Source organism: Danio rerio, chromosome 13 (assembly GCF_052040795.2).
Source record: "Danio rerio strain M-AB ecotype USA chromosome 13, GRCz13ab, whole genome shotgun sequence".
Taxonomy (NCBI): domain Eukaryota; kingdom Metazoa; phylum Chordata; class Actinopteri; order Cypriniformes; family Danionidae; genus Danio; species Danio rerio.
The window spans coordinates 43,257,803-43,277,169 of NC_141033.1; the positions used below are offsets into that span (position 1 = coordinate 43,257,803).

General features: G+C 33.2%; 1 protein-coding gene and 1 long non-coding RNA gene across 12 annotated transcripts in view; one reads left to right on the top strand and one right to left on the bottom strand.

Moving 5' to 3' along the window:
* The window catches only part of hpse2 (heparanase 2), a 205,074-nt gene that overhangs the window by 158,619 nt on the left and 27,088 nt on the right, over positions 1–19,367 (top strand). For all 11 annotated transcript variants that reach the window (XR_015506289.1, XR_015506286.1, XM_087279709.1 and 8 more), the window contains one exon: positions 1,992–2,106. Coding sequence is in view for 9 of the 11 variants with exons in the window: in XM_087279709.1 (XP_087135835.1) it covers positions 1,992–2,106 (115 nt within the window). In the remaining 2 variants the exon portion in view is untranslated. The remainder of the gene's footprint in view (positions 1–1,991; positions 2,107–19,367) is intronic.
* Positions 1–19,367, bottom strand: part of LOC147841170 (uncharacterized) — a 95,913-nt gene that overhangs the window by 23,251 nt on the left and 53,295 nt on the right. The window lies entirely within an intron of this gene.

The window sequence follows — 19,367 nt, forward strand, 5'->3', positions numbered from 1 at the left end:
TGGCGTTTCTGTGTGGAGTCTGCATTCGGGTGGGTTTCCTCCGGGTGCTCCGGTTTCCCCCACAGTCCAAAGACATGCGGTACAGGTGAATTGGGTAGGCTAAATTGTCCGTAGCATATGAATGTGTATGAGTATGTATAGATGTTTCCCAGAGATGGGTTGCAGCTGGAAGGGCATCTGCTGTGTAAAAAAAACATATGCTGGATAAGTTGGCAGTTCATTCTGCTGTGGCGACCCCAGATTAATAAAGGCACTAAGCCGAAAAGAAGATGAATGAGTTAACAGTGTTTTGGGAGTTAACTGTGTTTTTAATACAGTTTTGCAGCATCTTGCAATGTAAAAAGCTGTTTTCTTATAATTTAATTCAATAAAAAATATTAATAGGCTATTCACTGGTTATATTTCAGCTGATGTAAAAGCATTTTTAATGTTTAAGATGTGTCTGTGTGTTTATTTAAGTAATAATATTATACTAATTTAGGTGATTGCCTGCTGGCAGAATGATGTGGATGATGTGACGTTACTGTTACGCAGTCAAAAACTTTTCATTTGTCTCTCTGCAGACATATATAAGAAAAACAACAGAGAAACTTATACAAGAAAACATCTTGTTGCGTTTGTTGCAATGGGCATTTTTGCTGTCCACTCAGGAAATACTACATTAACTTGTTTGGTTCACTCTGCTCGGTTCACTCCGCAAGCTTGTGTGTGCGCGAGTTTGTGTCACAAGCTATTTGTGCATTTCTCATGTGAGATTGCCAACTGTGGTTGGTCAGTTAAATTGCCACTGTAAGTAATGTTTATACAGCAATAATTCTCCATGTCCGATAGCAGAATTGTTAACATCAGAGCTTATCGATACTTCGGTCTTTTATAATGTAACACCGATACCAATAAAGTATCGAGTTTTGGTACCTATCCCTACTAAACATAGTTGCAGTATAAGAATTAGGGCTGCACAATATATGTTTCAGCCTTGATAACGCAATGTGCGAATCTGCAATAGTCACGCAATCTCAGGATCTCAAGTGATTTCAACTGAATTTAAACCATTCGGGCAAAAGTTAAACTTTTTAAATCGCTTTAACAAAGAATAATTGTGATTAATTATTTACACAATGAAGATTATACTGTGTTATTTTACATTTGATTTGATTACTCACTTTCTGTACTTAAATGTCCTGTTACCATTTATCTTTGTTCTATTGTTTTCATTATCTGTTTTTCATTTGTCCTATTGTTTTGAAGTATGAATAATCGTGTATTTATTAATTATAGTTCAACATTAAATAATGCAGTATTAAAATCCAAGTTATGCTTTTTAACATTAGTTAATGCACTGGGAGTTAACATGAACTAACGTTATTTAACTTAAATAATATTAACTAATGTTAACAAAGTTGAATAAATACCATAATAAATGCATTACTAAACACATTAACAAACATTAACTAATGGACCATTATTTTAAAGTATTAACAAGCAATGAATTCTTTTCAAATAAATTAATCTTGTGAAATGATATTCATATGTCAATATATAGCAGAAAAACTAAGTATTGCAATGTCAGTTTTTTTTTTCAAAATCGTGCAGCCCTTAAATAGGAATATACCATAGTGACCCATCAAAACACACAGTTAAGCTGCACTACACAATTTAAGCAAAATTTCTGTCAAATCACTTATTCAGTCCACACCAAACTCTGTCCGAACTACAAAATGATCTATTCTTATGGTTTTCTTTGAATAGTATATAGAATAAAAAAGCCTTGCTTTCCCTTGTACTACACACTTGTTTTCCACGGCAGCTCATCCCACTATATTTCAGAAGTGTTCTTTTCTCTCGTATACAGATAATGGCATTTAAATATTAAAAAAGGACTTAATATGATGATAAAAATGTTAAAGCATGACTAATTGATCACTTCTGCTACATCCTCTGATATTTAAATTTATTTTTTACTTGAAATTTATTATTATACTTTTTTTTAGGTGGCTTAACACTCTTGGCATCGCTGCAGCTCACGGGATTGATGTTGTTCTCCGACATTCGTTCTTTGACTATGGTTACAACCACCTGGTGGACCAGAACTTCAACCCTTTACCTGTAAGTCTGAACATGTAAAAACAGCACAAATTTTTATTTATTTAATAAAAAAAAAAAATTATATTATTGATTTATTTTATTTTATTTTTTTATTTTTTTATCATATTTTCATTTATTTTTATTATATATATATTTTTTATTTATTATGTATTTATTTTATTTTAATTTATTTTACCCCCAAATATAAAGAATGTGTGTGCAATCTCAACTGAATAAGAAAATATATTAAATAAAAATTATTTAACACTTGCAAAATTTAGCTCACGAGATTGACGTTGTTTTCTGACATTCGTTCTTTGACTTTGGATACAACCACCTGGTGGACCAGCATTTCAACCCTTTACCTGCAAGTCTGAACACGTAAAAAAAAAAAACAGCACAAATCAAAAGCAGCCAAAGCCGTTTAGCACTCAGACGCAACCCGCAGACAGATTTTATAATATTTTTATTTTATTGTATTTTATTTATTTATTTTATTTTATTTTATTTTATCATATTTTATTTTATTTTTATTTATTTATTTATTTTGTATTTATTTTATTTTATTTTATTTTTACCCCTAAATATAAAGAATGTGTGTGCAATCTCAACAGAATAAGAAAAAAAAAAAAGAACACTAGCAAAGTTTAGCTCACAGGAGTGACTTTGTTCTCCGACATTCATTCTTGGACTATGGATACAACCACCTGGTGGCCCAGCATTTCAATCCCTTACCTGTAAGTTTGAACACGTAAAAACAGCACAAATCAAAAGCAGCCAAAGCCGTTTAGCACTCAGACGCAACCCGCAGACAGACTTAAGTCTAAAAAAAAAGGTTACGCAAATTAACGCCACATGCAGTGATCTGTGTGGTATGCTTGTTACTTTACTGTAAAACTACCTGGATGTCGTTTTACTTCAGTGTTTGAAAATGCTCCGTTTTTAGTATGTGGCCCAGGCACCTTACCGAGTTTCCCGTGGGACCTATTAGCCAAGATGAAAGGTGTTTAGTGGTGTTGAATACTGGGCAGCTGGGTCGAAGTGCACTGAAATTCAAACCCAGGACAGTGTCACCTGTCTCCCAGCCCCTTCGACATGTGTGCCCCACTGTGAGGAACAGCCAGATGCTGATAGCACTGCAACCCGAGCCGAAGACAGTCTGCAGGTAGACCCACCCTGCTGACCGCTGCCAAACCCAGCCTGAATTATGGAGACCGCAGTCTTTCTCAGAGTGCACAGGTCAGGTCTCTGGAGATGAGACACACACACACATAGACATAAGACTTTAATTACAGTTCAATTTGATTCTAGATCCTGTGTAACCTGTTAACCCTCATCTTTTATTAGCTTATGGTGACCATTCAGTTTAGGTATATATATATATATATATATATATATATATATATATATATATATATATATATATATATATATATATATATATATATATAGGTGATTTATGATATTTTATTATAAAAGCATACATGGTTATTGTTAAAAAAAGTAAATTACTGATGTTAGTTTATTAATTTGCCAATGGAACATTTAGATAACTAAATATATGTACTAAAATAAATATTTATAACATACCAAAAATATTTAATTTATTATATTTATTTATTTATTTATTCATTTATTTATTTATTATGTTTATTTTTATTTTTTGGAGTACAGTTAGTGGTATATCCAGAGAAGCAATTGCAGATTAGGAAGTGAAGTGGAGACTAAATAGTTGAGTTTTTAGTCGTTTCTTGAAAACGGCGAGTGACTCTGCCGTTCTGATGCAGTTAGGGAGTTCATTCCACCAACTGGGCAAATTGAACGCGAGCGTTCGGGAAAGTGATTTTTTCCCTCTTTGGGATGGAACCACGAGGCGATGTTCATTCACAGAACGCAAGTTTTTGGAGGGCACATAGATCTGCAGAAGTGAGAGCAGATAAGAAGGAGCAAAGCCAGAAGTCGCTTTGTAGGCAAACATCAGAGCTTTGAATTTGATGCGAGTAGCAACTGGCAGCCAGTGCAAATGGATGAGTAGCGGAGTGACATGTGCTCTTTTAGGTTCATTAAAGACCACTCGTGCTGCTGCGTTCTGGAGCAGCTGAAGAGGCTTGATAGAGTTAGCTGGAAGCCCAGCTAGTAGAGAGTTGCAGTAATCCAGTCTGGAGAGAACAAGAGCTTGAACAAGGAGTTGAGCTGCATGTTCAGATAAGAAGGGTCGGATCTTTCTGATGTTATAGAGTGCGAATCTGCACGATCGAGCAGTTCTAGAAATGTGGTCAGAGAAGTTTAGTTGGTCATCAATCGTTACTCCAAGACTTTTCACCATTTTGGATGCAGTAATGTTTGCCCCATCCATCGGGATTGAGAAGTTATGGTGTAGAGTCGAGTTGGCAGAAACTACAAGCATTTCCGTTTTTGCAAGGTTAAGCTGAAGATGATGATCTTTCATCCAGTGTGAAATGTCCGACAGGCAGGCTGAGATGCGAGCTGGAACCGAGGGATCATCAGGATGAAAAGAGAGGTATAGCTGGGTATCATCAGCATAGCAGTGGTAAGAAAATCCATGTTTCTGGATTTATTTTTATATATTTATTTATTTATTTTTATATTTATTTATTTACCATATTTATTTAATTTTTATTTATTTATTTATTTACTTTACTTAATTTTATTTTAATTGATTTATTTATTTAATATTCATTTATTTATTTATATATTATATTTAATTAAATTATTTTTTATATTTATTTATTTATTTACTATATTTAATTTGATCTTTATTTATTTATTTATTTATTTTATATTTATGTATTAATTATATTTAATTAGATTTTTATTCATTCATTTATTTATATTATATTTATTTATTAAGTATATTTAATTTTATTTATTGATTTAATTAAATTTTAAATTATCTACTTATTTATTACATTTTTTTATTTTTACCCAAAATATAAGTAATGTGTGTGCAATCTCAACAGAATAAGTAAATATTTTAAAAAAGTTTTCGACACTTTAGTTCAGTTGACAATTCAGGCTATTAACAAACCATTAACTACCACTTCTAGTTTAATAAACTACTAATTAGCTGTTTATTAATAGTTAGTAAGGTAGTGGTTGTGTTTAAGTTTTGTTTAGGATTTGGGAAGCATACTTCTAGATATACTATACCTACTAATGAACAGTTAATATCTTAATAATAGGCAGGGGTAAAAATCTAATAAATTGTGACTTACCAATTTATCAACAAATTTTCTGAGAGAACCCCCATTTTGCATATACTGTAAAAATCAACAGCCTCAAGCAAAAATTTCACTTCAGGTTCATCCATTACTGTCTTCAGATGCTAATAGATACGTTATCTGCTCGTGGCCCTCTCTTTTTTTTTTCTTTTTTTTTTTTTTTTTTTTTACAGCCAGACCTGTCAATTTACACATGTTCCTTTGCCGGCAGTAAATCTAAAGAAAAACGTAATGAGGACAGTTTTTGAGAAGCACAGCAATAGTAGAAATTCATGCTTATACAACCTTTTACTAAAGACATGCAAGGCTGGATTTTTCATGCCAGAATCTCACCAGAAGCTGGACAAGAAGAAGCATCTTTCCATAAAACGCACTGGGAGCTGATTTTTTGTCAAGCACTCCTCACAACTTTTGAAACTGTTGTCTCTCTTTTTTTTTTTCGTTCAGTATCTCTGGTTATTCCAGGGAACAATCGCCCCCTGCTGGGTTCGCAATGCTTTAAACATAGCTGGATGTCTGTGGGAACAGCCAGAAGCCCCACTGAGAGAATTCGCAACAGCCGAAACCTGTCGGCCTGTGTGGAAAATTTACGGTCCAACCTTTTCTCTTTAATCCTTGACTGAGTCTCCTGTTCTTTCCATTCACACCTCAATAGAGGATTGATCCTTCATCTATCCATCTATCCATCCATATTCTGTCAGTTTGTTTGTTTTATTTGTTCATTTATTTGTTTATTTTATTATTAACTAATTTAATTAATTTAATAATTAATTTCGAAAGTATTATTATTTAGTAGTATTACTAGTATTATTACTTAGTATAAGGATTATTAATGAATTCATTTATTAATCATCTATTTAAATTTATTTATCTGTTTAATAATCTGAACAATAATGTTATGAATATTGATATCAAACATACTAAAATATGATTGTATTATAATTACTATTATTATTATCTATTTGTGAGTATTCATCTCTTCAGTAATATGCACATTACTATTATAATTATTATTATTAATAATAATATATAAGCAAGGAGTAACTGATGATGGTCGTGGAATTAGAATTAGAAAATAACAGCAATGGAAGTTCAAAACGTCTGATCATCATGTGATTCATGTAGACTTCAAATAGTTCCTGGAAGTGCTTTGTGGTTAGATAATGTTAAAACATAACCACTCTTCTTTGTAAAAACCTTGTACCGTTCACACTTGCATCACCAGCAGTTTTTAGCTGTAACTCTGCTGTAAGTGCTGACTTTCGAGAACTACAAGTATTGAAAGGCTCCACAAGCCGCCATTGTTGTTGACAAAATGTGCTGTTGAAGTTGTCTCTCTTTCTATTGCTCTGTGTGACATAAAGTGAAGTGGAGATTACAAATCGGGTTTAGACTTAGAAAACTTTATTGATCCCGCAGGAAATTGCTTAAGTAATGACTGCCATAACACACAAAACACAGAAACACAAAACCACAAGACAAAATAAATAAATTAAATAAGTGAAATAAGTCACATAAATCCAACCAATCTATAAAAGGAAACAGCCACAATACATAAGTATACAAACTATTATATAAGATATTACACTTAAAAGAATCAGTGGTAACTAATACTATTAAGTCATATATCAAGTAATGCAAATAATATTAACCAAAACCAATAATATTACACATAAAACAATTACACATAAAATATTTCAAGTAATAAAGTGATTCAACACTCAAAAAACAATGATATTGCACTAAAAATATTTAAGACCCAGTAAAAAAACGTACAAATATTGCACCTAGTAGATTATTGCACATCATAAAACATAATGCACAGACTTCCACACACTAAAACCCGTAATAAGTAATATATGGCACGAGCAGCAGGTATTGCATAGATTACTGTAAGGGTAAGTGACTGAGGGAGACGTTATGAAGTCTGATAGCAGTGGGAAGGAAGGATTTTCTGTGGCGTTCAGTGGAACACTTTAAGCTGGTAAGATATCTTAAAGGTGCAGTACTTGATCTGCCGAAATGCTAATCGGATAGCATATTAGCTTTGAACGTCAGGGAGGGACTGTGTTTCAAAGCCACGCCTATTGAAATCACGAGCGCGCCCACCGCGACACGACAGCAGACAAACCAGTTCACTCGCCAGTTAGAAGTGTATGTAGTGGTTGGCTGGGCGGCATGCAGGAATTTCCCTTATTACTAAGCCACACTTCCATGCTATTTCAGACTGAATATTCAGGGTAGCGGTAAACAATATCGGGAGCGCGTCACAGGCTGTCATTTTTCAGAAGTGACCTAATGTGAATATAAAAGCAACTTCAGCTCAGCAAGCAGGTTAGGCGTTTTGTTGTTAAACTGAATATAAATCTACATCATCGATGCTGTAAAAGCTCCCTTATAAAACTAAAAATAGTCACATCTAGCTTCCACCGGCAGATTTCAGTGGCTGAACAACACGTCTGTGCATAGAACCCATTCATAACACAACACACTCTACATCAGCTGTGTGTGACTAATATATTTTAAAACACATTAAATTCCCTGTCTAAAAGAAATACTTCAGCCATGTTGTCGTCCTTCCTCCAGCGTGCAAAAGTAACTCCAATACTGATTCAGGAGTTTAAAAAGTTTCAATTCAGCATTTGATTTTGGCGCAACAGTGACAGTCTCACGTGCACGTGTCGCTCATCTAGGCGTACACACGCAGCAGGCATGCAAACGCTAATGGCGGATATGCGTGAACAGAAATGCGCAAAAGCCCAAATCTGCATTTGTTGACTGACAGTTTGAGTTACTTATCAGAATTATGAGAGATGTCGGCCTGACTCTATTTAATTGGATGAACATTTTTCAGTTTTATGTCTTACCCAGAATATAAAAATACATATAAATACATTTAGATCATTTACTTTAATCATTACTATTGGACTCTGACGAGACTTTCAACCAGCACAATAAAGATGTTTCTGAAGACAATCAACTACTGCACCTTTAAGTAATCCAATGAGCCAAGGTCAATTTTTCCACTTATACTAGAGGAGACCGGGGACGAAATTACCGTTTTTCAAAAAAACCTAATTTAGAAAGATAATGTTTTTAGCAGAAATATATGTTTGCTGTGGTTACTAACTCAAAATTGTGGTTTATAAATACCAGGAGGTACTTGGTATCAATGTAGAACAACTCCAATATAACTGTACTTTTAAACATAAGTTGCAGATTGTTACTTTTGACCCCATAGGCAGGGTCGAAAATAACACACGAGTGGGTCAAACATAACACAACAATATTTGCTAGATTTTCTGGCTTAAACCTTGTTTATTTTCTATATATCTGACTTTGACCTTGTTAATGTTAACTGCAAACATACAGTATTTTGACCTTTATTTTTGCAAATAAATGAATAAATGGCATTTTAAATTTAATTTTCAGCTCTGTCAAATGTTTCAAAAGCAACTTAATGCAAAATGTTAAAAAATTATACAATTTTAGAATATTTTTTATTATTATTGGCAATATGCATTTATTTTATAAAACAGCTAAATCTAAACGCTGCAAACTCTAATGTGGAAATATAAGGTCTGAATATCAGCAGTGGAGCATGAATAACAGTGCTACTTTCATCCCTACAAGAACTCTTGCCATTTTAACGTGATTTACTTTTAAACTAAAAAACTCAGACATTGCAAACTCAAGCATGTGTTATTGCAATATATAACCAGCAGATTGATCATTAGTGTGACACATGAAAAGAGAAACATCACTTGTAATAAGGACAAAAGGACAGCTACAATAATTTACTTTCTGCACTTAAAATCTGAAATTAGGATCTAACCACAGTACACACTTTCAAAATCAGCTGATATTTGACCTCTCCATCAAGGGTTGCATGCTGAATGTGCTGTTATAACCTGAAAACAAATAAGAAAATTGCTTTGTTACTTTCGTCCTTTGTTTCTCTTAACGTTAACATGCCTAATGATATATTTCAGATGTTGCGGTTCAAGACATTTGCCAGGTTTGCTCAAACAGCCCTTTACTCATCCCATTTCGTTTTATTGTTCTGTTTTATTTCTTGTAATTTAGTTTAGTTTAAACTTTATTGTCCGTTCTGCTTGACACAGAAAGGAAATTTGTCTTCAACACTGGATTAAAGACAACAATTACAAACATCGACAACCACACAATAACAACACTCATCAAGACAACAACATAAGTTAAAAGTTTAAAAACCAAATTAGCCCCATACAAAATACTGCATATCTTTCCTGGCAACCACCTCATTCACTTTAAACAGTGTTCCGATTAAAAATGACAACTGGCATTGGGATAAATGACTTTTCATAAGCATGTCTTCGTGCTTTAGGAATTCTAAACCTGTGTCCTGATGGTAACAATTCAAATGCTGAGTGAAGGGGATGTATTTTATCATTTAAAAGCACAACTGCTGTTTTTTCCATAAAGGAGTCAAATAAAATCTGCAGGGAATGTTGTTTGTGACCAGTTATCTTATTTGCCTGATTGATAATTTGCGATAATTTCTTCTTCTGTTGAAGTGTTGTGTTACCAAACCATGAAACAATATTATATTTGAGAACATTCTCTATCAATGATCTACAGTTGAAGTCAGAATTATTAGCCCCCTGACTTATTAGCGCCCCTGTTTATTTTTTCCCCAATTTCTGTTTAATGGAGGGAAGATTGTTTCAGCACATTTCTAAGCATAATAGTTTTAGAACCTATTTCTAATAAATAATTTATTTTATCTTTGTCATAATGACAGTAAATAATATTTTACTGGATATTTTTCAAGACACTTCTATACAGCTTAAAGTGTCATTTAAAGGCTTAACTAGGTTAATAAGGTGAACTAGGCAGGTTAGGGTAATTAGGCAAGTTATTGTATAGCGATGGTTTGTTCTGTAGACTATCGTAAAAAAATTAGCTCAAAGGGGCTAATAATTTTGTCCCAAAATTGTTTTTTAAAAAATTAAAAACTGCTTTTATTCTAGCCAAAATAAAACAGATAAGACTTTCTCCAGAAGAAAAAATATTGTCAGACATACTGTGAAAATTTCCTTGCTCTGTTAAACATAATTTGGGAAATATTAAAAAAATAAATAAATCAAAAGGGGGCTAATAATTCTGACTTCAACTGTATGTGCCATGTTTAATGTCTGTGTACTTGCATTAAAACTTCTCAACTTGCGGAGGAGATAAAGACGCTGACTTGCTTTCTTATAAACCGCCTCTACATTACTATTAAAATTTAGTTTATTATCAATAATTGTGCCTAAATACTTAAAACTTGAGACCCGCTCTACTATTTGTCCGTTTATGGTGACTGGTTTAAAAATTCTAGTATCTACTGCTCTTGTTTGACTCCCCAGACATAACACTTTTGTTTTCCCAATATTTAGGTGTAATGCACTTTTGACAAACCAATCTGTAATACTTTAATTTAAAATATAAAGAGCTATTCATTTCTTCCTGACAGGAAACCAATGCCAGATCATCAGCGTATTTTATGAGTGTGAGATTGTCATCAATATTGCACTGCAGTTATTTGAAGTAACTGAAACCATTCAGCATAGTTATATGAACTAATGTGGTCAAGACCTGCCTGGAACTCAGCTGTGGACTTGTCTAAAAACGAAAATTATGACCAAAAAATAATTGCAAACCTTAGAATGGTCATCAGTAAGTCATAATCAAGCGTTCCACAGGCCTGAAGGTGTGCATTAGTTGTATTATAGTAAACAGGGCTGCACAATATTGGAAAAATCTGATATTGCTTTATTTTATTTTGCTGCGATTTATATTGCGATATCAATACAATTTTTCAAACTTGGAATACAATTATTAACTTTGATTGGAATAATCTTGTAGTGGAGTGAATCAAATAAATTGCAAGCATAAATAAATAAGAGCAAAGAAAAAGTGAAATAAGTTGTCAGATGTTCAGGTACAGTAATACAATACGATGCTATATTATTATGATATTTTACCCTTGATAATCACGATATCAGCAATATATCACAAGAAAGTCATACTCAACCTATCATGATATTTGTAAATGAAGAGGGAAAAATGCATCAAAAAGTTATAAGATTTATATATATATATATATATATATATATATATATATATATATATATATATATATATATATATATATATATATATATATATATATATATATATATATATATGTAGAAAATATTTATGTAGAAAGATAAGGGAATAATAGAAGGCGAAAGTAATGTTTTGCTAATAAATAAAGCTTTAAAATAAACATTTTCTCGAGAAAATTCATTTGGGTCTTCAAAAACTTCACAGTGAAAAGGGTAGGCCTCAAAGTGAAAAAGGTTGAAAGCCCCTGCTCTATATACATTTCTGAAGTGCACCAAATACATCCAGGGAGCTATGTTTTTTTTTTTTTTCGCGAATCCACCAGTGGCCGCTGTGTAAACTTTCTTTAGATTGCGCCTGCTGTTCTCATATAAATCCACCAGAGGCCGCTGGCAACTGACTGACTGACTGACCGAGCGACTGACCCTCCCTCCTTCCCTAAACTCAACCAATAGTCTTTTCAAAAGCACAGATTGACCCACCCACCCACCCACTTCCCAAAATGCAATCCAAAAAAAGTCCTCACCGTATTTTTACCACGTTTTCAGATTTTACTACATTCTCACCCTGATATTTACTATTTTATTTTATTTTTTGGATTCTGTTTTAGTCTCACCCGCTTTCTGCAACCGTTCTTTGCCAGACTCGAACCATGACGTCGTGGTCAACTCCTCTCTGTGTATCAAGTCCACCAACATGCATGGCAAGCTAACTGGACAAACTGGTAATAGCGGGGAAAGCCATCCATATGGAGGTAAACTGGTCAGCTGGTAAGCGCAAATAGGAACGGCGTCATACCACCCCCTTATCGTTCGTTTTAAAGACGAAATGCAGCCATACATACCCCTGGCTACATAATTTGCGATCTCCAGTAACGTATATAGGGCTTCGCTCTCAGAATGAGCCTATGTTGTCTGCATTACAAAATAAAGTCAATAGTAAACATTATAACACACATATGTACAGTCAAGCCTGAAATGATTTATACTCATATTATTGACTACTATTTGGGGTGCTTTCACTGAAGAGCTTTCCTAGATGTTTCTTAGGTCAGAGTAACACAGAAAAGGGGAATACAGCTGTTTTGACTGAGGCTAACAGCCAATCGCCTAGCAACTACCCAGCAATATTTCAGCACTCAGGGTGGGCTTGACTTCGACTCATGGCAAACTCCAGCATGCTGGCAGAATGTTTCCCCCTGGCAAAATCCCTGACATTTTTTTCTGAAAATATGCCCTAAGCAATTTAATTTAGTGTATGTGGTTAGTGGTGCGAAAATTACACATTTCACCTTTCAATATTATTAAAACTGTAGGTTTCCATTGCTCCCAGTTATTTATTATGTGGTCAGAATGGCTTGTTTTTTGACATTAAATGAATCTGTGTCTGTCTACCATTATAGGCCATGGCATTTGCTTATATCCTGTTGGTATTGTTGACAAGCCCTTGGTCATAGCCTTTAATCTCTCGGGTCTTTAGCGGTTTGACTTTAATTTATTCATTATTAAAGTGGTTTCAATGTTATTCAGTCATTATAGGCACAGCACTTACTCAGTTTTACAGGGTGGCCGGAGAAATGTTTTCTAAGTGAAATGCTGCTTTTTTTCAGCCAACTCACAATATTTTCACATCTGAAAGAGAAGGTTGTCATTTTGGTGCACCTGCATTTTCATGATCTTGACTAATAATAGGGCCAGACAGAATCTGTGGACTTTCTTTGCTCTTTCTGCGCAGAAAAAAATAAATAAATAAATTTTCGGATACATGCAGAATGATTTTGGAAGTATCATAACTTAAAAACTTAATATATGAAATATAAAATGAGACATTTTTGACTTTTTATTAAATGTTTTCTGTACAAATCCAATTAGATCCACATATCCACAAAGCAAATCTCTCGTATAATATGTCTACTAATAGACAGAAAATATTATTTTACAAACTGTATTGCAAATAAATCATGTGAACTTTTTAATATTAGTCAATAATGTCACTGAAATTAATTCAAACTGAATAAATATAAATTTACACATTTACAGGAGTCAATAAAAAGACTTACTATAATAGGCTAAAAATCTGCAGAAATCTGTGGATTTCTTTGTGCAGAAATCCTGTGTGAGCATACTAATAATTTAGACTAACAATGCACATCAACATTTCCATGGATCAGCAGTCTAACAGATAATTTAGACTGCTTTTTGTAGTGAACTAATATTAGCATTCAAAAAACATCAAATTTAATTAAACAATTATAATAATGTGATATGTAGGGGGGAATTGTCCATCCCGAGTCTCTTGATTTTGACATCTACCTTTTTTTTAATCAAATTGTGATTGAAACAGGGAATGTTATTGCCTGGTTGCTCAGGGAGGCAACAACAGCTTATAGTTGCATCCCAAACTGCATACTGATGAACTATTCTGCTCCGTTTTGTAGTATAAATAGTTTAAGTAGTACATTCACACTTAATTAGCACCTTTTTTACCCCTTTTTCAAGATTTAAGATAAGTCTTTTGTGTCTCCAGAATGTGTCTGTAAAGTTTCATCTCAAAACACCCATCAGATTATTTATTTTAGCTTTTAGAATGTTAGAATTTCCTGCTCTGATCACCATGTAGCTGTTTTTGTGGACTGTGCCTTTAATGCTAGTCCACTGTTCATACGTGCCTGTCAATCTCTAGCTGTGTCAGATAAACAGCGGTGACAGACATGAAGGAACAGATCTCACGTAACGTTTGTGAGAAATACTACAGTAAGAACTTTCCCAATGATTATTTGATGTATTTGTGTGGAGTTGATTCAAGCCTTTCTGCGGCTATGAGTCACACACAATGTCATTACAAGGTTCACACACATAACCACACAGCGGACACGCACACACACAGATCGCGCAATTAACTTTGCACTGTTTCACACACCAATTGTGAAAGGATACAGGTTAACATCCACTGCTGTATGGATATCTGTTACTGTAATGTACAAAATAAACCTGATTTAACCTCCACATACCGGGATTGAAGCGTCGTCTTTTATAACTGTACTGACAAGCGGCTGTGCGGATAAATTAAGACGGTAAAAATGACTTTAATTCATTACAAACATGCACTGTTTTAAAAATGTTTTATACTTGTATAGCTCATTCTTGATCACATTTGATGATGATTGATGATCACCGAGAGCTGAACAGATCTTTTAATAACAGTTGCTTTGCATACGTCCTGTCTTGTAGATATGATTATACCCATCACTATGGAGAAATGTTAATACGCGGTTCTCAATCAATTCGGTGGGTGGGGAAACTGCACTCCTACTTCATGTTGCTTTGGGCCTCTAAATAGGAAGGTTTTGTATCCTTTTTTAACTTCAGGAAATTTTTTTATCACACCAATATGACTGTGGACACACTATACCTACGCACAGTTCTGTCCAAACAGCTTACAAAAGATGATTTTCATAATAGGGGCCCTTTAAAATTCTCAAAAGAACAAGTGCACTTTATGTAAATACCCAGATGATACACTTATTCAACCAATAAAAAAGTGTGTGATGTAGAAGACTTTTTGCACTATGCGGCTGGATTCTGCAAGCAAAATTCTCCAATGGAGATGATTAAATGGCCTCCTGGTTGTGAATGCATCAGTACTTATGAAAGGTACTATTTGTTCTCGTCATGAATATAGTCCTAGATGTCGTAATGCATTTTTCAGTCTCATATTTTTTTTCATGCCTATTGTTATGGTGAGCTGGAGCTGTTAGCTAAGCCTAATATGCCATTATAATAGTTTTTGGAAAATGTTTTAGAAGCTTTGGCTTTAAAATTACCACTTCAAAAATATTTAAAAAAAAATCCAACTTCAAAATATGAGTTTTATAAAGTAGATGGCAAAAAAGCTAAATGTAAAGTTTGTAAAACTGTTATCAAGCTGTCCAATATGGGAGAGGCAGCACTTCACAACCATGCCAAAAGTAAGTACCTCAAAATCTGAAGTATATTATTTATTGTTGTTCATATCAGAATCAGAAAGAGCTTTATTGCCAGGTATGTTCACACATATGAGGAATTTGTTTTTGTGACAGTGCAACAGAATTAGAGCGTCAGGGCAAGAAACAGATAATAAATATATTTTTAAAATAGAAGAAAGTATTGAATGCAATTATACAAATTGACAAGTGTAATATAGAGACAGGTATATTACTATATACAGTGTTATATGAGCTGTTATGTGCAAACTGGCATGTAAAGTATGTTGTTACATAAATACGTGTATATGTATATACAAAGTACTGATGTTTTTTTCACAATTACTGTAGTAAAGTGTTCATATATTGCCTGAGGGAAGTTTCTGTGTTTGTCGGGTATATAGTGACTCATACCGTTTTAATAGTATGCGAACCATAACATTGGCCTGTTGTTACATTCATTATAGGTCATGAAAATTCAGCTTTTTAATCACTGAAAGTCAGGAATAAGTCAGAGAATTTGATAATTGGTTTAAATTGGATTCTGGATTATAGATGGATGTTTTGCACCTCATGCCGCATGATGGAAACTTGCCTGTATTTTTGCTAGTCAATTGACTTTGAATATGATCTACTCATGTGAATACTTACATTTTTCTGGGTTTAAGCCCAGCATTACTTTTAAAGTAATGTTTTGAAAAATTTGAGATTTTTACATTTATGTTCTGTCCATTTTGAGTTGCTTTGTTTCAGTGTCCAAATAAAAAAAAATGTTTTCAGTATTATTATTATCATTATTATTATTATTATTATTATTATTATTGTAGTTGTAATTATTATAATTTCAGTATTATATAACAATATTTTAAATTTACATTATGTTTCAAAGTTTCTAAGATGCTGGCTTTTTTTCCCTTTAAATGCAGTGGAAAGAGACCCACCCATCCCCAGTCTCTTTTTTTCTCACTATAGCCTATAGCAGATGCTGCACAATGTACACTGCCGGAGCAAATTAAGTTAAAGTTTCCCTGGAAAAGAAGCCTTTAAATGCTGCCATATGCAGGATTGCATGGGAACTTCCTGATGCACACATGTTGCTTTGAACCGGTTCAATTAGGTGTTGAATTTAGGGACTGATGAGAGGTATTCAGAGAGACCTGTTATAGTCATGTATGTGAAATTCAGGTAGCAGTTGCTCTGTTCTGCGCAAAATGTAGATACTCATGTAGTTCTCTGGTACATTTCGTTTGGTGTAGCAAATGTAATGTGATTATAGTTTTATGGGGTCACAATAGAATAAATGTACTCATGTAACATAAAGAACATTTATTTTATTTTATTATTTTAGATCCAGATTGTGAGTTACACATTTACTTTTTAATAATATAACAGCAGAGTCACTCGCTATTTTCAAGAAACGACTAAAAACTCAACTATTTAGTCTCCACTTCACTTCCTAATCTGCAATTGCCTCTTTGAATATCACACTAACTGTACAAAAAAAAAAAAAAAAAATTACTAATACTTCCCTTCTTAGACTTTACTGACCTGAAACTTGCCTTTAGTACTTATTCATTGTTGCTCTTAGTTGTGTAAATTGCTTCCTTGTCCTCATTTGTAAGTCGCTTTGGATAAAAGCGTCTGCTAAATGACTAAATGTAAATGTAAATGTAAATAGGGTACTAAATGACTGAATGACTATTTACTAACTTGAATGAACATACTTGTACAGCATCCATAAATCATAGTTAATATGATTTGATCATAAGCTAATGCATTATTAAAATCCACATTTGTGTTTGAAACAATTTGTAAATGCATTGTAACAGGAATCACTGGATTTTCATTAACTAATGGTAACAGGGATAAATAAATATTGCAATAAGTGAAGTTTATTTACAAACTAATTTCGAAAGGACCATCTGCTTATGATTGCTTGTGGCTGGTCCCACATTACACAATTTATGATTCACCAATCAGATGATTCCTAAGCCACTATAAATATCCTGAGTTCCATATAACAGCCATCTTCGTTTTAAAGAATCTCTCCCCCCCCCCCCCCCATTCCACCCCAACTCCTCCTTTCCTAGATGGGTGGCACGGTGACCCAGTGGTTACTGTTAACTCACAGCAAGTCAATGGTTCTAGTCCTGACTGACATTTCTGTGCAGAGTTTACAAGTTCTCCCAGGGCTCAAGGCTCCCTCCAGGGACAGCATGCCAAACACACTTCATAGTCAATCATCAGCTAAGTGTGAACTCTTGAAATATACTTAATTGTTTGTTCGTGAGGCATCTTTAATTAATGTAAAATTATTTCTGTACTCTATTGATTTATCTATTTATTTATTTTAAGAATGGGCTCATTGTGTGCTTCATATATATTTACATTTATTGAACATACTTTAAAAAAAATTTTTTTTCATGTATTTGCTGAACTTTTCCAGTCAATTGCATAACAAGTCTTACAATTTTACAGATTTTAGCATAACATCTGTAAACAAAGTAACAAAGTGTATAGACAGTATAGTGTATCTTATAGTGTATAAGAGTGGGTATACATAACATTCACCAAAGAGAAGACGAATTTTTAAGTATATTCACAGTTCTGGACGCTTTACGACTTGAAAGTCCTTTAAGAGTCTCAAAATAGTTTTTTAAATCAGCCTTGAAATGGAAGATGTTAGGCTTCCTCTCTGACCATTTACACTTGTGTATATGAAAGTTGCCCAATAATATCAACAGATTTAACATAAACAGAAGATTCTTATCTAGATCATTTTATCTACATAAAATACAACATCTCGTTTCTTAATTCTATGACCACTCGGTATATTAAACAGACATTCAACATCAAACCAGAAATATTTAACATGCATACAATCAAAAAACAAATGCATAACAGTCTCAACATCCATTCCACAGGAAACACACAATTCAGAAAGATCGACTTTATACCTCTTGAGAAACTGGTTGGTTGGATATGTTTTATGGGTCACACTTTACAATAAGGTTCATTAGTTAATGTTAATTAATGCATTTACTAACATTAACAAACAATGAAAAATACATTTACTACTGTATTTGTTCATGTTAATATTATTGAATTATATTTGATATATTTGATTATAGTTGTTATTGAAAATAGAGTAGTTCATTGTTAGTTCACGTTAACTCATGGTGCATTAACTAATGTTAACAAGCATGGACTTGGATGTTAATAATGCTTTAGTAAATGTTCAATTATGATTAATAAATGCTGTACAAGTGTTGTTCATGATTAGTTCATGTTAGTAAATGCATTAACTAATGAACCTTATTGTAAAGTGTTACCGTTTTATGTATAATTTTAAAGTAGATTTCACTGACTTTATTAGTGACACAATATTTATTGTTATAAGTCCAGATCAAATTCCAATTGATATTCTCAAATTGGTTATTCCAAAAGTACTTGTGTCTAAAAATTGCAGGACAATGAATCAAACTTCTAAGAAATGGATTATTACATTTTCTATCTTTAATATCAACACCATTTCAAAAAAAACAAACATTTTTTAACTGTTATTTTATTTGGTTTACTGTAACCCTGCAAAAGCCTCGCCAGGCTATTATTGAACATACTGATGTATTGTGTTCTTTTTAAATGATGAATTTTCTTGACTTGGCCTTAACTTTTAAACTTGGTCTTTTAAACTTTTTACCTTCATAAAACAAAAAGAAACACTAAACTACTGTGCGTAGCTCTCATTTCTATCAGCCATTTCATTCTTTATGGTCAGACTTTTTTATATTTTACTTTGTTGTTTCTCAGTTTTAACAGAAAAGGCTTCCAAAGAAAGGCTATGGTTATATTTATCAATTCGAGCATCCAAGAAAGTGTCTCTCTCAATAAAAAAACCAAAGCGTGTGTGTATTTTTTTCTATCTCTGAAAAGTAAAAAGAAGAGTC